This window comes from Copidosoma floridanum, unplaced genomic scaffold (genome assembly GCF_036245765.1).
Source record: "Copidosoma floridanum isolate Cflo_tuat_1 unplaced genomic scaffold, Cflo_Japanese_pri ptg000028l, whole genome shotgun sequence".
NCBI lineage: Eukaryota > Metazoa > Arthropoda > Insecta > Hymenoptera > Encyrtidae > Copidosoma > Copidosoma floridanum.
In genome coordinates, this window is record NW_028321905.1 from 967,826 (window position 1) to 992,396 (window position 24,571).

Here is a 24,571-nt window from a genome sequence, read left to right on the forward strand (position 1 = left end):
GCACTCCCTCTCAGGTTAACACCCGACAATAGGGAGATCATGCCGTACTTTCTTCCCGAGGCCCTTTTACGATTTTTTTTCTCTTCCATTGGCGAAAATACAACATTTTTCTGTGATTTCAGGGAGGAAAATGCAACATAACTTGGCAGGTAAAAATCGCATTTACTGCTCAATAAGAGAAAAATGTATACTAATGGTAGATACTTAAGGCTCATTAAAGCTGTGCAGACACTGCAAAAACTCTTAGTTTGTGGTATAAGTTACAAGAATAAGAATGTAGATGCCGATGTAGATGTAGATGTTTATGCTAAAGAGAAAAAATATATTTTAAGAAAACTAAATAAAAGTATAATACTAAATAACTCAACATCATGAACAGCTTGGTAAAAATTAAATAAATTTAACAATTTTAAACAGTTATAAGAGCGTACAAATTTATAAGAACACTATTTTTTTTTTAAATTGAAATTAAATCATAAAGAAAGTAAAAACGTTCGAAAAATACCATGAAAGGCATAATTAACATAGTATATCCTTAATATTGTGTTAACTTAAAAAATTAATTCCTTAACCACGATTGGTGTTCCAATACTAGTAAAGGAATCCGTATACGTGGAAGCTTACTGCGTTCAGTGTGCAGAGAGATGGGGTTGTACTAGTATTTGTAAGTAATAATGCATACTTATGAAGTTCCATAATCGTTTTATGTAATAATAAAATTTATCTCCAGGATAATAAGACTAACACTATTATTAAATGTCATTATTCTTTTGACTGATTTTATTTTTATAACTAATAAATAAGGTTTTTTTAATACAAGTAATTTTACCTCGGAGTGGTTGTTTGAGAGCGAGGTGTTATACTCCGCTGTTCAATAAGACTGCAAGTACTACCACGACTTTGCATACTACTTCTTTTGCTGCTTCCAGAAAACTTAACGTCTGTAAATTAAATTCTTGTGTTAAGAACATTTAAGGAGATTTATTTTATTTTATTTTAGAGTTTTTATCACTATTATAAGAAAGTCCGTAGGTCTGGCATGTATGTAGTGAAATGACTAAAAAGGACATGACGTACTTTTAAGATATATATTAATAACATTGGGAAGTAATACAGACTGTCCACATACGTATTATTTCGTCTTCATATTAATCCTTGTAATTATTTTTCCCGGTAATGTTCGCATAATTCTTTCTTGACTAAGATATATACATCTATACGCTTACACACACATACGTACATATGAAAAAGTTTTTAATAGTTTAGATATTTTTGTTCAAATAAAAAGAAATACTTTATCAAAAATAGTTTTCTTAAAAACAAACCAACCCTAAATTGCAATTAATATAGACTTTTTCAGTCTAGATCTATTTAATAGATTAATTAATATGTTTCTTTGACTTTTGGTCAGCGTAATCTAAAAAATAAATTTAATTATAGCAAAACAAGCTTAAAAGCCTTGTTGAACACTCAAAAATTATTTTTCCTTAATCGTCTCAGAAAAGGAAAATAATGCTATAACTTGGTGATTACAGGTGGAACTCAATTTATCATATGCAGAACAGTTTTTAGGCTTTACGGGATGTAACGCAGCCTTAGAGAGAAATAAAAATGAAAAATTATTATTGTGCAGCAGGTATAACACAAAAAGTAAGTACTTACTTATTTTTTGCATAAGGAAGGATGGTAAAATCAACAAAGCGACTAGTGACGAAAGCTTAAAGAATCAATATTTATGCTGATAGCAATGTTATGAGACGATACATATGAAGATCTTACACGTAGTCGATTGGTGTACGCAGTAAAGTAGCTAAACTCGAATATAGGACAAAGTACACACGACCACAAAGGAAATATACTGGGATATTAATTGGTATACCTTATACCTTCGAGGTCACTGGGCAGGAATCCATTGGAAAAATTAAGCCAGCACATTAAGATATTTAGTGTAATTTATAAAATGCCTGAAAACTTGTAATTTCTTCATAAATTTTGTCACCTAACCTATAAACGTCAAATTAACATACCCTTAACTCACTAACTAATAAGCTTTAAAACTGAAAATCAAAAACTCTAAACTAGCAAATTCCAAACTCTCAAGCAAAATGCTATGGAGTCGAATACTACGGAGTTTAAGTACATACATGGTAATTTATTTTAGTCGGTTGGCCTTTTTCCTCCAACTCTATAAGTTATATGGAAAATGGTTGAATGAAAAGTTTTTTAAGCAAAGGGTGACATTAAACCATACTACTTATATTGACCTTGAGTTTTAATGTCAATGTAATTTCAAGATCAAAGTAACTTGTTTAGATCAAATGCCTCTTTTTGATTTCAAAGCTCATTTTACGGTAAAAGGCCCATAACCAAATAATAGAAGATTTGAAATTGGATTGTGTAAAATATGGCACCCGATGGCCCTGCTGTGTAAAGATCTGTAACTCAGCAGACCTAAAACTGATGCATTTATAACAGGATTATCCCATTAGCCCACAAAGCTCCCCTAACCTTAACTCCTGCAAGCAGAAACCCCCAAAGATCCAGAAACATAAGTCACTATGAATTAAAAAATTTTTTTATTTAGAAATTTAGAAAAGTTGTTTAAGGTCAATCACTTAAATAGCACTTGAAAACTTTTTTTTCTCAATCTCCTGAGCAATTCTCAAGTTAAGGATGCCTTAAATGAGTAAAAACTTCCACAAGTTTCGACAACCTTAAGTGACTTGACCTTAATGTAAATTTTATGGTTAACAAAGAAGTGCGTCATTCTCTAAAATAAAGAAACTTGAAAAAGTTGAATCACCAGGACCTTAGTTTTAGCGTAACCCAGAAACAATGACGTGGACGTACCAAGTTCTGTTTCCTTTGGGGTGCTTGTTTAGTGTGAGTCCCCTTGCCTCTCACGATGGGGTGCTTCTTTAGCATGAGTTCCTTTGCCTCTTACGATCTTTGTTTTTCAAAGCAAAATCAATACATATTTATTATTTCTTTCCGGAATAACATGTCTTTTTTGTTTCAAAAGATCTGCGAATAGGTTTTAGTTTATATTGTATTTTAGTATCACACTGCAGGCTCCACCAGTAATCCGCCATTATATGCTCATTCTAAACACCTTGGTATATTCGTTCCATTATTTTAATGTCCTGATAAAACCTATCACCCTGCTCTTCACTGAAAGCTCCAAAATTTTACGGAAAAATCAAGATGTGAATGAAGGTATTAAATTTTTTAGTTCATTAAACATCCCAAATTTTTGTATGATGTAAGCATGTTGTCAAAATATTTGTTATAATCTTGATCCTGATTGTTTTCCAAAAATTTAGATACCACATTTGTAAAAGCTGTCCAACCTGCAAGTTCAGGTGTTGTCATTTTATTTTTAAAGTCTTAGACATTTATCAGACCCCTTATTTGAGGTTCATCCACACTCTCCCATCAGTATTTGCTTGAGATAGATGTGGAAACTTGATGTACAGATGATTAAAAGCATCACGGTCTTGCATTTTTATTGCCTTAATAAATTTCTTGATTAGGTCAAGTTTAATGTGCAAAGGCGGTAGAAAGATCTTGGGAGTTTTTACTCATAACTTGGTAGTTTTATGTAATACATTCTTTGTTTCTGGTGTTTAAGTTTAACGAGCTCTCCAAATTTTTTTCATATAATAGTTAGCATGATCACGATTATCTTATTCACATAAAAAACAAGGAAGTTTCACAAATTCTTTTTGTAAAAAATTCCTTTTATTTTAACCTAGATGCAAGCAACTCAGCCTTCTCTTTTGAGAGTCCTAAATCTCTTACAACGTCATTAAGTTTTTGTTGATTAAGCATTTCAAAAGCTTCTATACTTTCGGCATGGACTTCTTCAAGATAATATTCACCATCTGCACTATTTGTAGACACACTAGGCTCTGAAGTTTCTTCATTAAGTTTCATTGATTTATTTTTCTGTGTTACTATGCTAACTGAGGCTTTAAAAATGTTTTCTCGAATTGACATTGTAACAGAAGTTACTGATGAATATAAAATATAAGATCTGTTTTTTGCGTTGGATCCAATTGTAGAAAATAAACAGAAGCAACAGTCATCTTTATGGTGTTCAAGTTCTTTATTTGATCTGCCTTCTGCCACTTACTAAGAAACGTCGAACAATAAGTGCATAAGGAATTCAAGACTTATCAAATGAGTCATAGCACTTAGATAGCGAGAGTTACATGTTGTTTTGTAATGATCTGTTAAAATCTCATTGTTTCTTTTAGAAACGAATCTTTTACAAACGAGGCAAAACTCATGTGGACTATTTGTGCATACTTCAATTTTTTTTCAAACACATATATTTTAAATAAAAATATTATAGGACGAGAAGTTGAAGTGCTAAAACAGACGCATGTACTTTCTTAGCTTCAGAGAAAGTATTGCAATACAGTTCACTTACACTTAAAAAAATTTTCAAGGACATACAAAGTACCCCTAGCAAAAAAAGACAAGTAAATAAGCATTAAAGATATTGCAAACCATGTATGATACGGGTAATGACTATGAATTTATTTCAAACTTACGCCATGCATCAGTAAATACACAGGTGTCAATAAAAGCTTAGTTTATAGTGAAATATAAAAAGTTTAGGAATTAACGATTTTAAATTGTGTTATGTCTACGAATATAAAAGTCGAATGAATTTTAAATTCGAAAGCATTCAGAACTAAATAGAACTTACTTAATATGATACTTTTTTCCTACCGTAAGTTGATTTAATTGAACGCTGTGATGTAAAAGTATATTATAAGTGGGTGCACAACTCTTTTAAAAATAAAAAAAGGCCAGAGAGATATTAGTGCAATAAACAATTGCGTCAGTGACAGAAAGATATGAGGACAAAGAAAAGCAGGGCGAAGATTGATTAGGACTCAAGTAAGCCGAGAGGGCGCAAACTGGTGAGAAGAGGCGTTAGTAGTGCGAAGGATGTAGAGTAAGAAATAAATGCGATATAAGTAATACATTTTTTGTTTGGGGTTTATGGTTTTGGGGTTTGCAGAAATTTGGATATGGAGTAAGTTTCGGGCTTGTTAGGGAGGGGCTTCGGAATTGAAGGCTTATGTTTTAGGGCCACTGCGTCAGAGATCTTTGGATACAGGGGTCATGAATTGCGTTTGTTTACAAACCTCGATTAAAAGGTATCCGATACTGGATTTTGGAGCTTGTTAACTTGAAATGACCTCTGTAAAATCATATAAAGGAAAAATATTGAAATATAGAGGATTTAGCTAGTTAAGGTTGTCAAAAATTGTTAAACTTTGTTTTCCTTAAAAGCACCTTTGACTTTCAAGTTACCTATAAGCTTAAGAAAAAAAAGTTTTGAAGTACTATTCAAGTGATTACTTAGAGATTAGATTCAAGTGATGACCTAAATCAACCTTTCTAAATTTTAGAATAGAAAATTTTTGAAATGTATAGTGACTTACGTAACTGGGTCTTTGGGGGTTTTAGCTTACAGGACTTGAGGTTATGGGAGCTTTGTGGGCTAATGGGATAATCCTGTTATAAATGCGTCAGTTTTAGGTCTGCTATGCTACAGATCTTCACATACAAGGGCCATCGGGTAGTTAAGTTGTAAGCTTTTCACCATATTTTTTTGCGAAATGTTGGGTGTTTTTTAGCGAAAGAATACATTATTTAGTAACAATGATCCTGATCACTCGGAAGATGAACTCAGCGTAGCCACCGCTGTATTACTACAGAGTGCAGTACATATTGAAACATCATTTGCGGGATATTGTTGGGCTAATTATTTGACATTTCCTGGTCTTCAAAATAATTTTTTTTTCGTAACCTGTAACAAGAAACAATAGCCCTGCTAACTTTAGGTTAAAGCAAGCGAAGCCATCGCTATATTTCTGCACTTGTAGCATTTATACAAACAAGATTACCAAGACATTTTTTTGCTAATTCTTTGCTATTTTTTTCCAAAGAATAATTTTTTTGACTTACCATTATCAAGTAACGATAGTCCTGCTGACTCGAAGCTGAAGTCAGCGTAGCTACCACTATATTTCTGCATACGTGTAGCAACTTTTCAAACAAGATAAGTGAAATAATTTTTTACTAATCCTTTGCTATTTTTTTGCCAAACAATTAATTTCTTTGCCACGACTTTTAACAAAAAACAAAGTAGCTCTGCTGACCCGGTTTTAACCGAGTTAAATGTATTATTGACATTTATTTTTAAAGTTTTGAAAAAGTGTACTCATTTTTAAGGTAACAAAGCTGTTTTTGTTATAAAATCTACGTTTATGTATTGTAATATTGTTACATTAAGCGTGAATTTAAAAACCATAGTCTAAGTTTACTCTATAATTTTATATGATTTGATGTGGGCAGCTACAATTTTAGTGTGAGAATACAATTTTGGGCAAACAAATTAAATGAAAATGATCTTAAAGTTTCATCCTGTTATAAAAAAGAGACGGCTAACAGGGCACAGCCATATTAAGGACATAGAATGGGCTCATGTGATTGGCTACTAAAATCGCATGTATAAAAGAGCGTGGACTATAAACTGAGCGATAAAAGAGCGCATCATTCCATAAAAGGGAGATGGCTAATTTTAAGACACAGCTATCTAGGATTAAAAAAGACCTCTTTCAAATGCATCTGATTAGCTGTTTAAAGCAGTTTACAGTACGGTTTCAAAGCAATTAATGAGACAGTACACTTATGTATAAGAATAAAAGCTAATGATGCAAGGGTAACAACAAACCTTTGTACTGTTAATTTACGTAAAAATAATGCAAGGATACAATGTAAACATGAATTTTTAAATGATGTAATAATGCAAAGATATGAATACATTTTTTAATAACGTAAATAATTTCTCTTCTTATTTTATTTATTACCATCTTAAAATAAAGATGGCATATAGGGCCCAGCCAAATCGGATTAGATAAGAAACTCTTAAAGATGCATGATTAAAAGCTAATGATGCAAGGATAACAACAAACCTTGGTACAGTTAATTTACTTAAAAATAATGCAGGGATACAATCTTGACATGAATTTTTAGATAATATAAAAACGCAAGGATATGAAAACATTCTTTAGTAATATAAATTAATTCACTTCTTATTTTTTTATACCCATCTTAAAATAAAGATGGCTTATAGGGCGCAGCCATATCGGTTGAGAGTAGAAGCTCATAAAAATGTATCTGATGGGCTGTTTAAGTGCAATCTTAAATCAAAAGTTACTAACTTATCAGGTAAAAAGTTAATGATGCAAGAATGAAAAAATTTTATAGTACTTTAATTTACTTATAAATAATGCACGAATATAAAATTAACATGCATTTTCTAATGATGCAAGAATGCAACGACAAAAACTATGTTTGATAATATAAATAAACCTTGAAATCATGTAAGAATCAAGACGTACATCGATATAGGACTAGAGAGTTGACAATAGAAAGTCAATACGTATAGATCTTTTTCAAACATGGCGCTGCTTGTACCGATATACTTTCTGTTCTGATGCTATAACCCGTACCTTATTATCCTGCAACCTTATACGTGCGGACTGATGTGAACAGAATTTCCTGCAAAAATTTTTCAGATTTTCCTGCATGTATATTGCCCAAAAATCCTGCACACTGGGCTGTCTCAAATTTTTAATAAGAAAAATTGTTTCAAAATACTTCAACTTCCTAATTTGGGTGTTATCAATTGGATGATAACAAATGTTGCTGATACACCTTTACTAAATAAGATCTGTCCACTGTTCAGTCTGTAAGATTTTTGGGCAATATATATACTGAAAAGTCTGTAGGATGCGTGCAGGTAAGGCTGCTGGATAATTAGGTGTGGGAGTCATATTTATTGAAGGCTCTTATCTTTAGCATTCTCTGATTTTAGCTTGATTAGTTGTCTTAGTTACCATCTCACTAGCTTCATTGTAAATAAAAGCATCCCTTATAAATGATGCAAGGATTAAAAGCATCCCGTTACTGTAAATAAAATGCATTTTTTATGATGCAAAAATGAAAACGAAAGTTTAGAGTTTTAAATAATGCAACAAAAAAAGTATTCATCACTGCACATAACATGCATCATCCTACTAAAATGTCAATGTTGAAATTAGTCGTAAATTACATCGTTGATTTTGCGTTGATCCTATATTGAAGGTATGTTGATTCCGTATTGAATTAGCGTTGATTTAAGTCAATGTTAGTAGTTAACTTTGAAATAATGCTTTTTTTAAAGTAAATATTGTAGTTACAATTTAAATAAATAATTTCAAAGCTTACAACTTTAATACTGTAAAGTTGTTAATAAGTCCACGTTTATTCAACGCTCGATCAGCATTGGTTAAATATAGAATCAACATTTGAAAAACGATATAATTTACGACTGATTTTGGAGTTTCTTAAACTTATCAGAATAATCCATTGGAAACTGAAGCTGAAAAGTTGCAGCACGTGAATTTTGAAGTTACATCTTACCCTATCTCAATAAGTAAATACGCATTAAAATGTGTCCTAATTAACGTCTGTAAAGACGTATTCCAAGATCATGTTTTATTATACTACATAGTTAATGATAGCTTTTGTCAAAAAGCAATCAATTGAGACATCTCCCGTTACACACGCTTTTTTCATTTTGATCGTATAGTTATGCAAGATATATAAGCTCAATAGAATTTCATATACAGTCGTATTATTTGATCCGGCCCTGAAAAAAAGGAAACATTTGATTTTTTTAAGATCAGCAGGCTGCATTGGATATTGCTCCCTTTTACGGCAGATTTCTAATTCAAAACTTCGATGGTTGGTATGTATTAAGAAAAATCACTCAGTAACGCTAAACAATCAATAAGGATTACAATAATTTTCACATGGATAGTGATATTGAGTTTTCTCTGGCTTAACTCGTTTGAACATTCTGCAAACCCTTTTATATCTCAAAAGCCAATTGCCATCTATATTTAAGCATTAGGTAATCGAGATGAATGTACAAGTTGAAAAACTTGCTGCAATGCTTCATTAATTTTATTAATTTAAGTATTACAAACACTCTACTATTCTTATACACCTTCAACACATGGACAATATTCTCGAACAGGCCTACAGAGAGATTTCAGGAGTGCCCCTTAAAGTAAGGCTATGAACTTTTATCCAACCCTAACCTTACAAAAAAGTCTACAATGTCAAATTATTTCTTTCAGGGTTACTAAATCTATAAACCAACAATCAACCTGACCGAGAATATATATATTTTCCAACAAGTGTATGTACGCATATCACTAATTGCATAATATATTAAATTAAATTATTTTTCTTATTTTTCAATTCAAGATGTAATTTTTTACTATATGATATTTGTTTTTCTAAGCAACAAAGTACATACTCCGGTAATTGAAACTTCTCTTCAGATACTTTAATTTATTAAATTTGAGAACCCTACTTCAAGAATCTTAAGCAAAACAAAATTTTAAGGTCATTCAGTTTTCCTTCTGTAAGAAAATTTATTCAGCTTTTCATTCATCTGTTCACTTGAAGAATTAAAAAAATGTAACTTTTGAAGAAAACTAAATTTTAGAGTTAATTTAAAATTGGAAAACCCCCTGTAAAAGTATCATTCATATTAAGCACAGTTAATAAAGATGCAAAATCAATAAAATATGTTATTTAAATTTAAATTTCCTAAAATATGTTATTATTTCAAAATCTGTTAGGTGAGGCCTCGTTACCACTACACAGCGCATCCTCTACGTTGCGAATAAAAGAAACCTCTATAGACGATAAGCTGCAAATGCAATTGTTAATAGCTAAACAGAGCAGACATTAGGGTGATGACCTCATCCTCTATTAGGGCAATGGGCACAGAACATTAAGAAAAGTGTACAAATTTAGAAGCTTCTTTTTTTTCGTATATAGTGGGTGCTAGTGAGGCCATGTTCAAAGATATTGCCTAAAACGAATGTGTAGCATGATTTAGGGAAAAGACCAAGCACTTTCTTACACAAAAAATCCGTCACCTTGCTAAAGGCACAAGAGATACGAGAGAAAAATCTATCTAATAGCAGTGCAACACCAAATAATTATTTATTCTTGGTGTCGTCCACAAAATCTGCGTACTTAGGGGATGTGCACAATTAGTGTAAGATCAATTTTTATAATTCTCGACTCTTACCCCTCCCCCCCCCACTCGGTGAAAAAAACCGTAATTTTTTTTGTTACCCCCTCCCATCCCTTTCCTATCTCACACAATATTTTAGCATCACAACAGGCATGAAGTCAGTTTGGCAAAAAAATTTTTTTATGCGTTTTGAATTATTTTAAAGCAAAAATATACAATTTATACTACAAGTTACTTCTTTATGTGTGTATGTATGTATATAGAATATCTTTTATAGTACAAGTTTAAAAGTAAAACAAAAATTTGATAAATTAGAATAAATAATTTATTTCATGAAATTTTTTTACAATCATCAACAATCTGTCAATTACTTGAACTATTAATAATACCTTTTGATTATCATGAGTAATCAACGACATAACTGTTTCAGTATAAACTTTAATTTTCACTTGTCCATGAGTTCTTTAACCAATCTTTGAGTGATTTAATCTTTAGTAAACTATTTGATTCAGAACTTTCGTTATCTTTTCATTCCAAAGATTGTGCAGACTCGACGTAGTCTTGTAATATTTATTCAGCATCTTCCGCTGATGTTTTATTATCTTTTATTACACACAGCAGTTTTTTTTTCGACGTGCTTTAATACGAGCAAGTTTTGTTTTTGAAAAAGATACTTAGTGATTAGTTAGTTTCTTGTGCTCGTCAATTTTTATTTTTTTTGAAGCAAAATATACATGACATGTAAAGCAAGTTCTTCCTTGTATTTGTGACTGTATGGTTGGACAAAAGTAATCGTACGGCAAATTTTCAGATTTAGTTTGTGATAGAACAAACGATTCAAGGTTCAACCGTTGTAACAACTGAATGAATCTTGCTTCTTTATCATCATGATTGACCACCTGAGGCACTTTAAGTCATCATGTCATAAATCATGAGTAGCTTGACAAGAAGCAGGAAGAAAATACAATAGGTAAAACAGTACGTATATCACTTCTTGTCAAACCACAACAATCGACATCATCGCACTAACTTGTCTGTAAAAAAAATTTGTCATTAAAAATTTTTTTTCAGAAAACGTTCCGAAATACGATTATATTTACCTGTAAAAGATATTGAGATTTATGAGATTCATATACCAGTCATTATTTAATTCATCACAACTTTCCATTTCATCTGTTCTTGGCTCAATAAATTCCGCTACAACGGGATGATCGTGTATACTAATTTCACTCCAAATGCTTCCAAGAGTGCTTCTTTCAGCTTTAAAATTCCTACACTCTAAGTTTTTGTCAACAGTCCTTCCAGACCCGTTTAAATGACTACCAAAATAATTGTGATTAAGAACTACGCCAGAAAACTGGCTACTAAGTGGTGCCATCTTCCTGTCTACGCAATTGAAAGCGCTACGACCTAGAGCATTCGAAACTATAAAGAGCGCATTAAGTTTAAATTTTTTGAAGTGCTGTATAGCGCAAGAAATTACTTTAAAATACCTGAAAATAAAGGGGCAGCATACATTAGACCTTTAAAATTAAAAAATAAATAGTATTACATTTATTTGGTAGAATTCAAACATACATAAAAAGCATTACAAAATGAATTTAAATATTATTTACTAAACTAAATTACAAATGTACGATTTTTATCTGGGATTTTCATCGGACCCTTCATAGATGAAATTATTAATACCGGTTTTATTTGATCATCAACTTTCCCGATGATATTTAATTCTTTTAGCGGCAAAAGACGCTCAAAGTCTGCAGCATGGCTGAATGCAGCAGATTTATCGTGTTTCCCACTTCTTATGGCAATGTAAGTTGTAACTCACAGCTCCAGGATCTCCTGGTTCGTAAGATTTATTAATCAGTATGCTTGCGTACACTAATGATATCAGCTTATGTCTTTTCGCACCAACAAAATCATGATCAGGGAGGTTTGCTTTACATTCTACAAGCTTTAAGACAGGTGACTGCTTTTGCGCCATTTTCATATCAATAGGCACCCATGCCTTATCATTTTGTGGAATGAATGCAACTTGTTTTTATCCAAGAGCAAAAGCAAGTGATTCTCAAGCACGTATTGACACTGTACAAAACCGACTATCGGGATGTCATTTATGACTATCATTTTGAGCTTGGCATAATTTTACGGGAACAGTCGTTACATGTCTGTTTTCTTCGAATTTCTTGGAATTAGTCGCGATATGTAGCGCTTCTTTAAAAATTAAAAGCTTTTTCTAAAAGCTTCGAATGTAACTCATCGAGAATTTTACACACTTTTATTTTATCTATGCGATGACGATAATGCGTTGCACCTCCAAAAGAGGCAATTTCAGTAATAGTTTGCAACAAAGCTGGCTGCTTGTCTGCAGCATGTGGTCTCCCTGCACTTTTTTTTTAAATTCAATATTGAATCTGCTGTTGCATTCGATTTACATATCAATATTAACTTGTCTTTTCGAGCAGCTCTAAATTTTCTTTGGTAATTAGCTTTTGTTTGTTTTTTTATCAAATTCTGTTTTGCTATGCAAAGTTCATTTTCAGTTTTTTTTATATCATTTAATGATGTGTCTCCTCCCAAATTAACATCTCGAGCTAAAAGCTAAATGTTCAATTTACTTTGTAAGCTTATCACTTTTTTAAGAGCCTTAACTTGAGCCCGAGCTTTTCACATATTTTCAGAAGTCTCCAGCAAAGATATAGTACTTTAAACAAGAGCTTCAACATTTATGCTTTTTGCAGAAAAACAGAAGTACCGTCGGTTTTTTTTTTTTTTATTAATGATTTCAGTCTCCCTGTTTTGATTGACTTGGTTATTATTCTGTTTTATAAAAAAAAAATATTCATTTATACATACACATCTAGATTACAACACTAATAAGTAAAGAAAACAAGTTATAATCAACGTAAATAATACACAACAAACCTTAGTAAAATATGACAAAAGGCCTACTTTTCTTTTTTTATCGTGAGTCTCGTAGTGGTTTAAACGTTCTTGTATAAGGAAAGTTAATCCTTCCGTGTCATTACCGTATCGAGTTTTTGCCTCGTTCCATTAAAAATTTGCAATTGTATGAATGTTATCACTTTTCTAGTTGGCATGTCCTTTTTTATATGACTTAAAGAATCGTTGGTACATATCATCCAAGTTAATTTTTTTGATCTTTACTTTTAATGATTCAAGATATTGATCACTAGCACCAACGAACAAAAAAATATTCGATAGATCGACTAGCTAGTACACATGTAAATAGAAACGTCACACAAAACAAAAGAGAGGAGAGAGAGAGAGGAACCATTATTCGGCCTTTTTTATAGGATAAAAAGTATGTACAGAATCAGCCTGCTCGTCTGCTAATATTATTATTTGACGATGTCTCACTAGATGGCGCACAACGATGTTAGTACAAGAATCGTTTTGAAAATAGAAATCACCAAATTTAAATAGTTTCAACGTTCAATGAGATTAAAAAGTAAAAATAATATGATTGGTAGTAATTTCTAAGAGAAAATCTATTACCCCCCCCCCCCTGAGTAAGAACTCGTAAGAAATCTATGACTCCCACCTACCCTAAAATATCTTACAAAATTCGTGCATGGCCCCTGACGTACTAGGAAGGTGCACTGGCAACACTCCTAGTACGGTGGACCTACCCTGGAGTCAGAGCAGGGTCTCTTGTAAGCAATCAATCTTATACTTATAAGGACGTCAAATCTCGAAACAAAAATCGAAACCAAACTCAACTTCATAACCAAAACTAAAATAAAAGCAACAACCAGCTCAACAGCAAGAACCAAGAAAAAGATTAAAAATTTGTGAATGACAATGTTAAAATACTTTTTAGAATAGGCGCGATCAAAGCAGATAACAAGACTCTTAATAAATACGACAGTGACATTACGGCTATACAAGAACCTAGACTTCACGGGAATGAGAAAATGTACATCTTTCGTCTGGGTGGAAGCGTAAGGCGTAGTTTAAGAATGAAATTTTATATTAAAAGAGAAGTGAACATTAAAAAATTAAAAGTTGTTAATAAAAGAATTTCATACATATATATGACTAATAAACAGTATAATTACAGACTTATTTATGATTAAGGGCCAACGAAAAAAAAACTACATCATTAGAGAAAATTACATCGCAGAATTAAGAAGAATACATGTTATAAACTCATCGTTTAATATCAAATAAGTTCTAGGGGATGTTAACGCAAAAGTTGTCCAGAAAGATATTTTTAGAATAACCATCAAGAAAGAGCACCTCAGTTAAGAAGTGATAATGGTAAAAGAGTTCTCGAGTTCACAGTATCCAAGATTCTGGTTGTTGAAAACACTTAATTTAAACATACCAATATTTACAAATCACGGCTCTAACATTTTTGTTGATAGAACCTACGGGGAGGCTAATTAAAACTCTAGGTATTTCTAAGTGGTAGTTTAGATTAGGATACGCGTAACCATCACGAGAAAGCAGTGATTCAGTAAATCTGAGGGACAATTAACGATGGAGAAATTAAAAGAAGCTAATACTCTATATGAGTGACAACGGAATAACGGAATAATTTCAATGATAATCGGGCAGCAGTAATGTTACATCAGCAACGAGGCATAAATAAAAAGTGAAAAATATGAAAATTTTCCAAAATATGAAGATTTGCCAAAAAAAAAAAGAAAAAATTTTTTATTTTAAGAAAGTCACAAGTAGAAGTTTAAATGATTGTTTACAGGGACAGTTACATTAACAGCAAGAATTTTCGAAAAAAAGTAATAACTACAGATAATGCTGTCAAAATCATGATTCATTTTTTTCGTAACAACATTACAAAAAAAAACAAACTTCTAAAAATAACAAATAGAGAGAGAAACTAGGCTATTTTTCTGAGATAACAAGTAAACTTCATAAAATGTGAAAAATTCAACGCCATCATTTTTTGTTTGTATTATATACTTAGAAATTAAATAGAACTGCAAGAAATCACTTCACATAGTAACTTTAGATATATTAAAAATACGTTAAATTGGAATTTAAGATATTTAAATCTGACGATTTTAGTTTAAACACCTTAACAAAGTGTGAAACTAAAGTTAATTTTTCATTTTATCTCTCCAACCCTGCCACGCTACACCGCACTACTAAAGCACATATGCGAAGAAATAAAATTTTTTCAATTTTGAGCTTTATTATACACATAAATAAAAAAAATAAAAAAATACATAAGCCATTTTTTCGAAAATCCAGCCAGCGATGTTCTGCACACTAGCTGAGTATCTTATCCACTCTACTACGAGAAATCCCTATTTTAGATTAATCTCTTTCTCCTTGTTCTAGTATGGTTCGTAACTTATCTCTAATTTTGATATTAGTTTCCTGTCTAATAAATAATTAGACGATTATACATTATATTAATTAATAAATTATTCATTTGATTAACTATTTACTTTTATATGATAAAATAGTTCTTTCCAAAATTTTAAAAATCAATGATTTTTATGTTACCTGATCCTTAGATGTATAAATGTTATAAATCAAAAACGTATAAGCAATTGACGGTAAAACCCAATTCAGTTTATTCATGTAAGACGAAACTTAGTAAATGTTAAGTTTTTTATTTACGTTTTGTTTAATAAACCATTAAGAAATAGACACCAAAATTATTAGGTTCAGATACAGTTTTTTACTACTGCAATTTAGAAACCATAAGTCTTCAATGGAAAACTATGATGAAATTGGTACGTAAAAATTTTTATGAATAATTTTTTTACAACACGTATATTCTATACCATTGACTTCCAGGAACGTGGTCTACTTAATGCACACGTGTCAATAATCCTACGTCCTGTTAAAAAAATTTTACGTTCAAACGAGTTATACATCAATTTCTGCTGAGATTTCTTCAGGTAATGTGAAAATTACAAAATTAGTTTTCAAACACATGCTTTACGATTTTTATACAAAACACAGTCCTCGTCTGGTTAATTTTCATCAGAAGTATACAAAAAATTTCCAAAAAGCTTTTACAAACGTACGATATTTCAAAATACATTCCAAATAAACACTTACCCAAAATATAAAAATACAAATAATATAATGTACATATTTATAAAACTTGGACAAAAGCTACGATTTTAGTAGATAATTAAATGGTTGTACCTTATACTCAATTTCTATAAATAAAATTTAAATGTTATATGAACGTTAAATGATGTGCATCAATAAAAAGCATAAAATATATTTATGACTACATTTACAGAGGTAATGACAGAGCATATATTAAAATTTAATAATTATAAGACCGAGACAAAAAATGTTTCATGAAATAACTAATAACGTTACGGTGTTTGTTGAACGTGCCGTTCTGCTCCCAATTGTTTCCATGATTTCTTGAGGTTTTGTGCATAAGCACACGATCAGTAAGAGCTAATTTAGGAGTGAGAATAAAAACTCCAAAGTCAGGTGTTAGTTTGAGCAACGTTTCGTTGGTCTTAACGCCAACCTCATCAGGCTCAGTCTATATCGTTAAGACGATCGTTACAGTCTGTAATTTCACAATCAAAGCAATCTAGGAAGATAATTTTTATTTGAGCATTTAGATGAGATTTGGAAATGAAGAATAAGTCTCTATACATATGTGTGATGACTGTCTAGCCTCAAAATTATACGAAAACCACAAATTTTATAAATCGTGTTTTATTTAATTCTAACATGTAATACAGAGCAAACTGGGACACTAAATTGTTTTAAAAGCGTACAAGTATGGTGAAATGTGTATTTATCGGATCAACTAATTTCACTCATCAATATTGATAAAAAAAGTCATGAATGTGATTTCATAAGTTTACTACTAGAAGTTGAGGAATTGTTATTGAAGACTAGTAAGAAATAGAATAACAGTGCCTTTTTACTTGAATATTTCAAAAATTTGTAGTCTAAGGTTTATATAAATATTTACAGCTAAGAGTTTATAAGAATGATACAGTACTTTACAATAATTAAATTTTTTAAACGAATGATGTACAAGAGTAGTTCAAAACATTTGTGTATAAGAACGCTAACAAGAATACTTATTTCTGATGTACCGGCAATATAAATTATATTACAAATAAAATTACAAAAATTATTTACATTTTTCCACAAAAAAATCAATGTTAATAACTATATGACTAAAAAATCGTTACTTTAATTATTACAGTAAGTTTCCTATGTTAAGCTATATTTAACCTACAAATAACAAAATTTTTATTTTCTAAAAAATTTTTAAATTGAGTCCTCCGAAGAAACCATCATAACAGTTTGTCTGTTACTCTATAATGTCTTACCTGCACGCTTGAAAAAAAAAAACATCAGTCTAGCTTGCTCTGATTTGAAATATCAGGATCAGAAAAAGACAGTATAATTTGTGATTTTTTTGTAAAATTGCAAGTTATATACATAAACTTTTTTTTCATCTTATCTATATGCTCAAATAAAAATTAGCTTCCAAGCTTGCTTTAATTATGATATAACTTATTTTGACAGTCTACTGATGGAAAAATTTGTGTTGATCATAAAATTTTGAGGTTAGCAAGTCGATAAACAGTTTCATAAATATTTTTCTGATACTATATATCATCTTAACTGCATGCTCCGAAAAAAATCATCGTTTTAGATGGCTTTGTTCTTGAGATCTTTAATTCATAACAAAAAAAAATAAATGAAATTTTAGCTTTTCGTGAAATTGTAAGGTTGAGAAGTCATTAAAAATATATATAAATGTTATTTTACCATAGTCCATCATCTAGAGTATAAGCTAAAATAAAAATTATACTTGTAGATAGCTCTAATTTGTAGATAATTAATTTTAAAAATAATGAGATAAAAAAATTTTGTGGTTATTATAAAATTTTGAGGTTAGAAAGTCGAGAAACACGTTCATAATCATTATCTGATACTCTGTATCATTTTAACAGCATGCTCAAAAAAAATTATCGTTCTAGATAGCTTCTTTCTTGAGATATTTGATTTTGAAAAAATAAAAATAAAAATTGACCACTGTGCGGCGTGTATAAAAATTCACAATTTTACTGCAATACAAAACAAAGGTAACTCGGTTGCAGAGAAGGCGCGTGCCGTTGTCGTGGCTCGTCGAGAGAGAAGAACTTCTTTCGGGCAGCACCTGCTCTTCCTAACAACGGCACTGTAGCAGTAAGCGGAGGCTCACGATAGAGCGTGCTATCCTATGGATCACGAAATCAACTGCTGCTTACAACGCGAAGCTTGTTTTGAACTTCGACGAGGGGCAGACGCCAGATATTTATTATTATTTTATTATTAATCAATGATACGTGACATAACCATTTTTTTATATGATGATATTTCTTGGTTAAAGAAATTTGATCTTGAATTTTTCAGAATAAGATATCTATAATTCTTTTTATAACTTCTCTTTGTAATGATGATATAGCATGATTTAACGTGTTATTTTCTCATTTTTTTCAATTAGCCGATACTTCCACGGATGACATTATTCAATAATTACGGAACGTTTTTGTTTGTGAACGTAATTGTATCATGTCATATAAATACATGTGATTAACGAATAGATGTTACATTGTTTTTCAATAATAGCAGTACAAAAAAAAATTTGAATGCACTGAAAACTTTATACTTAATATTAAATTAAAACAACTTTTTGGTCATTGAATTATAACGTTTTTAAATGTTAAACGTAAATATTGTTACATAAATAAACATTTATGTGATATATATACTAGTGGGGCTGACGCCCCCTGCGCCCTTCGCGCGCCAACCCCCCATTAACAGATTGAGTAGACAAAATAACAACATTACCCGTGTAATTATCAATGCAGGCTGAGAATGAGTTCACAACAGCAGAAAACGTGACTCACAAAGGAGTTGATAAAACAGATGATAACATAAATATTAATTTTCTAATAGAATTTTTAAATAATATCGGAGAAGATCTTCCACCACACGAATAAATATTAAAAATAAATACTACTGTAATGTTAATAAGAAATTTATGTATATCAGACGGTCTTATGTAATGGCTCAAGATTAAAAATAACAAAATTATTAAGTGTAATATAGAAGCAGAAATAATAACGGGAGAAAATAAACAAGCAAAGTTTATATTCCTAGAATAATATTAAATACTGGCACCTCATCATCATTACTTTTTGTCTTCTATAGGAAACAGTTTCCCTTTGGATTAGCATTTTCTATGACTATCAACAAATCACAAGGACAGAGTTTCGATTTCTTAGGATCATATATTAAAAAACCATCATTTTCTCACAGACAGTTATACGTTGCTTTATCAAGATGTAAGAATCTAAAAAAATTTTTATTTAAATTGAATCCGAGAATAAATCAGAAATTGAAAATATTGTTTAGCAAGAAATTTTTAAGTAATTTAAAAATATGTAACTTTAAAGATCGTCACATTAAAACAGACATATATCAATTTATAAGAACCATGAAAAAAAAATTATGTGAAAAATGTGGAAAGGGTTTTAAAAGAAGAGATGGGTTAAAACGACACATAAAATGTCATAACATTAAATAAACAGAAAGAATTATTGTTTCAAAAGCTTAATTATGTTTGTCTATTCAATTACACCTGCTCCTGAATTCTGTCTTTTTGTTAATAAAGTCCTCAGTTAATCAAGAATTTTATATTTGGGTAAAGTACACATGGACCAGAAAGAGATTCCAAACATAAAAGTTCGATCAAGTTAAACAAATAATGGTTCTTCAGAGACATATAGTGAGTAAGGAGGAGAGAATAGACAGAGGGGGGCCTATGATCAGTGACTTGAAAAATCCTAAAAACGAGGTATGACATGGGTACTAAATTACATATATTTTTTAGCATTTTGGATGGTAAAATATTCTATAAATAAGTATTTTTTTGGGGGGGGGGGTAGAGGGGGAGCTAAGAGGGAGCTGCGGAGGAGCGGGGGGGAAGCGTGGGGGAGGTTACTCAAATATAATTTAATCAAAAATGACGTAAAAACAAACAAATAACTATGTGAATGGAGAGGGAGCTGAGGGGGAGCGGGGGGAGTGGGAGGCTGAGACTCACTTTTGTCAATTTAACTATATAATATAGGAAGATATATATTTAAAACTTGTCTACACAACATCACACAAACTTTAAGTCCCTACAAATCATTTAATGTTTATTTGATGCCACAAATTTCTCAACGAAAAGTTTTTGCGTCACATAGGCGTTTTGTAAGCGGATTCCTGAGAATAGATAATGTTTATGAATAAACATTTTTATATGAGACTGTAGAAAATTCTGATGTATATATGTGTAAATGTTGTATATGTTTATAGTGTTAAGGCTGTGAAAGGGTTGTGGGGGCTGTGGTGAGACAAGAAAAATAGGTTGAGGGGCTTTGGAGGTGTTCCAGGAAAAAGTTGGAAATATTAAATTGATGGTAAAAACACTCAAATTTTAATTTATACACGGGGGGATGTGGGGGGGGGTATAAGTCGAATGCCTTATACAATTAACCTTATAATATAGGGATACGTATATATACTCATATATATGTACAACGCAAATAATTCTTTTGCCTATAGTCAAAAGGTTTCACTGGAATGTTTTTGATTATATCGGCAAACAATTTAAATTAAGAACAGAGTATACTAAGCCATATGTGAATAATTACCATAACTCTACATAAACTACAGATATACTTTTATGTAAATAAATACAACGATGCACGGGGTGCAATACTGTGACTATACCACAATCTGTACGGCTATTTATTCTAAAAATTCTGATAAGAACACCTAGTAATTTAGCGAAAAAGCATTAATAACGTATTAGATGGTACGATATACATTATTTTCTAATGAAGTTACTGAGGCTACTTAGAACGCAAGGAACGAGGACTGAGGTTGTTCAGAACGCAATACAACAAATTACAACAAGTGTAGAATATTCTACACACTGTCGTAGAGGTCACTTATAATTTAAAACGACACATGTTTTGCATCGTATCCTAGATTTTATATTGTCATATTGTCATTAGTATTGAAAATTAAATGACAAACAGTATCACCTAAAAACACCAATAAACTGAATATTCGTTTGAAGTATAGACTAACCCTTTTTTCTAAAAAAGGATCTTTAATCCAGAATAATTAATAGTGTGAGATCCTTCTTTAATTTAACATCGCAGCCGCCGTAAGATGTCGCACCAACTGTTTTTCCTCAGTATATTGTCAATGGGCATTGCATAAGGGGTTTCTACGACTAGAATAACAACCTGGTAAGCTGCTTTAAAAATGAATAATAGTTGAATAAAAAATACGATTTACCTGCAACATTAACTTTAATCTCTTTAATTATTAACTATACGATTCTATTGTTATTTATCAGAAGATTTTTAATTATTCAGTTGTAGGAAATGAGTAATATTACAGAACGATAATTCTTTCTATGATTTATTTTCAAATTAATAATGCTTTTGATACATTTATTGCATACGCACCTTGATTACATGCTCCTGACATATGACATAATAATTATTAAGCAACGATCATTTTGATGGACACCAATAATTAGAACTCATTTATGTAGAAAAAGTGTAATTAACTGTTTTTTCTTAAATTTAGCAATAAATCATTTAAGTAAGTAGTTTCTTAAGTATTAATTTACATAATATTAGTTTTTAAGTCAGTGGAATATTCTGACAAAGCTTGAGATCATCAATAAAACGCTACAAAACGCTACAAAATATTACAATCTTAATGCACTTGTAAAAGCAACATAAAACGCTTATACGTGCTCAAATTTACATATACTGAAATTTTAAAAAATAACACATTTGTTTAACTATGAACTAACATTTAAATTTATGAAAATTTTTATCAGTGGTTGAGTAATAGATACTCTACAAACAGGACATTTCCTCTTTGATTCATGTGGTGTACTCACTTGAGATACGCAGTGATTACACAGACACATGTGTCCATACTGCAGAGCATGAGTAGCTGTCCAGCCGATGCAAACAGTACATTTTTTTGTGTCTAAAAAAAGGGGCGTTGGTATACATTATATATTTATTTTTACAATTAGTTAATAAGATAAAATGTAGGTTGTTATCCCCTGTTGTTGACATTAAGGTAAAGTTAAAGGTAACATTAGGTGAAAGTTTTTAACATATTTGATTATACTTTTAGTATAGTTATATGTAAACATAATCGTTTTACTATCATTGTTATTTTTATTAGTACCACTAAATTTTTGTTGAAAAAAAAAGCAAAATTATGATCGTGTGATTCCATATTTCTTAAATTATACTTTCGCCGATCGTTCTGCTTCATGACAAAGTATGTATTGTAATACAGCTACATTCTTAACTAAGTTAACACTGCATTTTCGATTGCTGTTAATCATCAACCATTATATAAGCGGAAAATTTAAAAACACTTAAGCAGGATGTTGCGAAAACAAAATATTAAACCTAAAGAACTGTCACACAACTAAATTTTTTATGTCTTTTTCTGGTATCTTGCCATGTCAAGAAATTTTTTCCCGCAAATAGGGTTAAAGGCTCGTTTGTTACAAGATGTTAATGAATTTTTTATCAATCCTATAATAATACATGCTCATAAAATTTGGGAAAATCTTGTTACAATGTATTAATATTTTTTTTTAAATAATAGATTGTAAAGGGTCATCAGGATAAAGGCACTTATGTTTATTACAGGTTAATTATGAACCTAAACAATATTTCTAGAAACAGTACTAGATCGGATTATTATATTGCAGTCACCTTTGTTGATGATAGTTGAATAATAAATTTAAAAAAAATACAAAAGAAACAAGGTGTTTTAATTGGCGCTGTCAATATCTATAATGATTAATTTTTTTTTTTTTCACAAGCAAAGAATAGGGGGTCATCAAGTAAAGGATGCTATAAATTATTACTTATTATATACAATATACTAAAATAGCAAAGAATCAGTACATGATAACTGGGCTAAAGGCACTTGTTTTCATGACAAGTTTATAACAAATATAAATAAAATTGGAGAGACAATAATAAGTGATCTGATTAAATGTGCTTGTGTAAATAATAATAATCATCAAATGATGTTTATTAACACAATGAGAAAAAGTACATAATTATGAATGTGATTGTGTTCATAATAACTTATAAAACATATGAACTTAATGTTCTAGACAGTTGGGGTTACTGTTTAAAAGGCACTTTTGGCCCGAGTATTTAGTAATATTTTTTTTCTTGTTCTGGAAGACTCCTTTTCCGACTTTTATACTCATTTCCAAGTATACTTATTAATAAAGAAGGCATTTTTGAAGTGTAACTTCTTTTATTTAAAAAAATTTAGTCAACATTTTAAATAAAAGAAGTTGTACTGTTAAATTGCCTTTCTTATTAATAATTGTACTTTGGAAGAAGCATGGAAGTCAGGAGAGTCTTCCAGAACAAAATATTATTCAAGACTAGGCTGGTACGTCTTCTTTTTATTTTATTAAAAAAACAATAAAGAGGCCACTTTAGAGCGGTGAAATATTGACTTAATTTTAAATTTAAAAAGTTACAGTCCAAAACAGCCTTTTTTATTTTTAATTTTTTTTTTTTATTCCCGAAGAGACAGGACATAATAAGGTTAAAAGCCTTTTTGTTGCAAAGTATTAATAATGATTTTTTCCATTCGAGAGAGGATACATACAGGGTAGTGGGGCTAAAGGCAATTGTATTCATAAAAACTGCATGATAAATATAAATACGATCAAACAAAAAGTAAAGGGTCGCTAAACCAATAGCACTTGTGTTGGTTGTAAGTCAATAACAAATCGAAACAAAGTTTGAGAGATTGTATAAAATTATCAACTTTCAGAGGCTCTTGTTAAAAACAACTACTGTTAACAATTCATGTGACAAGCAAAAGACAGGGCAGGGGTATCCGAACAAAAGTGCTTGTGTTTATGAAAACCTAATGATAACTATAATGAAAATGTAAAAACCAGCACTGAGTCGCTATGTTAAAGATTGTTGTGTCAATAATAAATGAATAGTATACTCGAACAAGATGGAACATTCAATATTGGGTCATCAGATTAGAGATAGTTATGGTGATTAAAATTGAACTATAGCCTTGCAAAAGAGCACGTGATCGCCAGATTATGCGTGTTTGTTTTTTCTCTTGATAATAAGTATAAACAAAATAAATGTGATAGTATGTAGTTGTTGTTGGGTTAAAGGAAAGAGTTTTGAATGACTTAATAACAAACTTGAAAACGATGCAAGAGATACTACAAGGTCATAGCATCTAAGTTTTTTGGGCTTAATAGCTCGCTTATAAATATTCCGTTATGGTGGTTTTTATTTTCCGTTTGGTATTGTAACGTTACAAAAAAATTTTTACGATAAAGTACGTTCTTAAATTAATTCTAAT

The 24,571-nt window shown here is 30.8% G+C and overlaps 1 protein-coding gene across 2 annotated transcripts in view; it reads right to left on the reverse strand.

The window, feature by feature from the left end:
• cic (Putative transcription factor capicua) overlaps positions 1–24,571 on the reverse strand; it is a 1,044,991-nt gene that overhangs the window by 770,124 nt on the left and 250,296 nt on the right. For both annotated transcript variants that reach the window (XM_089595817.1, XM_089595818.1), the window contains one exon: positions 830–941. In XM_089595817.1, the coding sequence (XP_089451943.1) occupies positions 830–941 (112 nt within the window). The remainder of the gene's footprint in view (positions 1–829; positions 942–24,571) is intronic.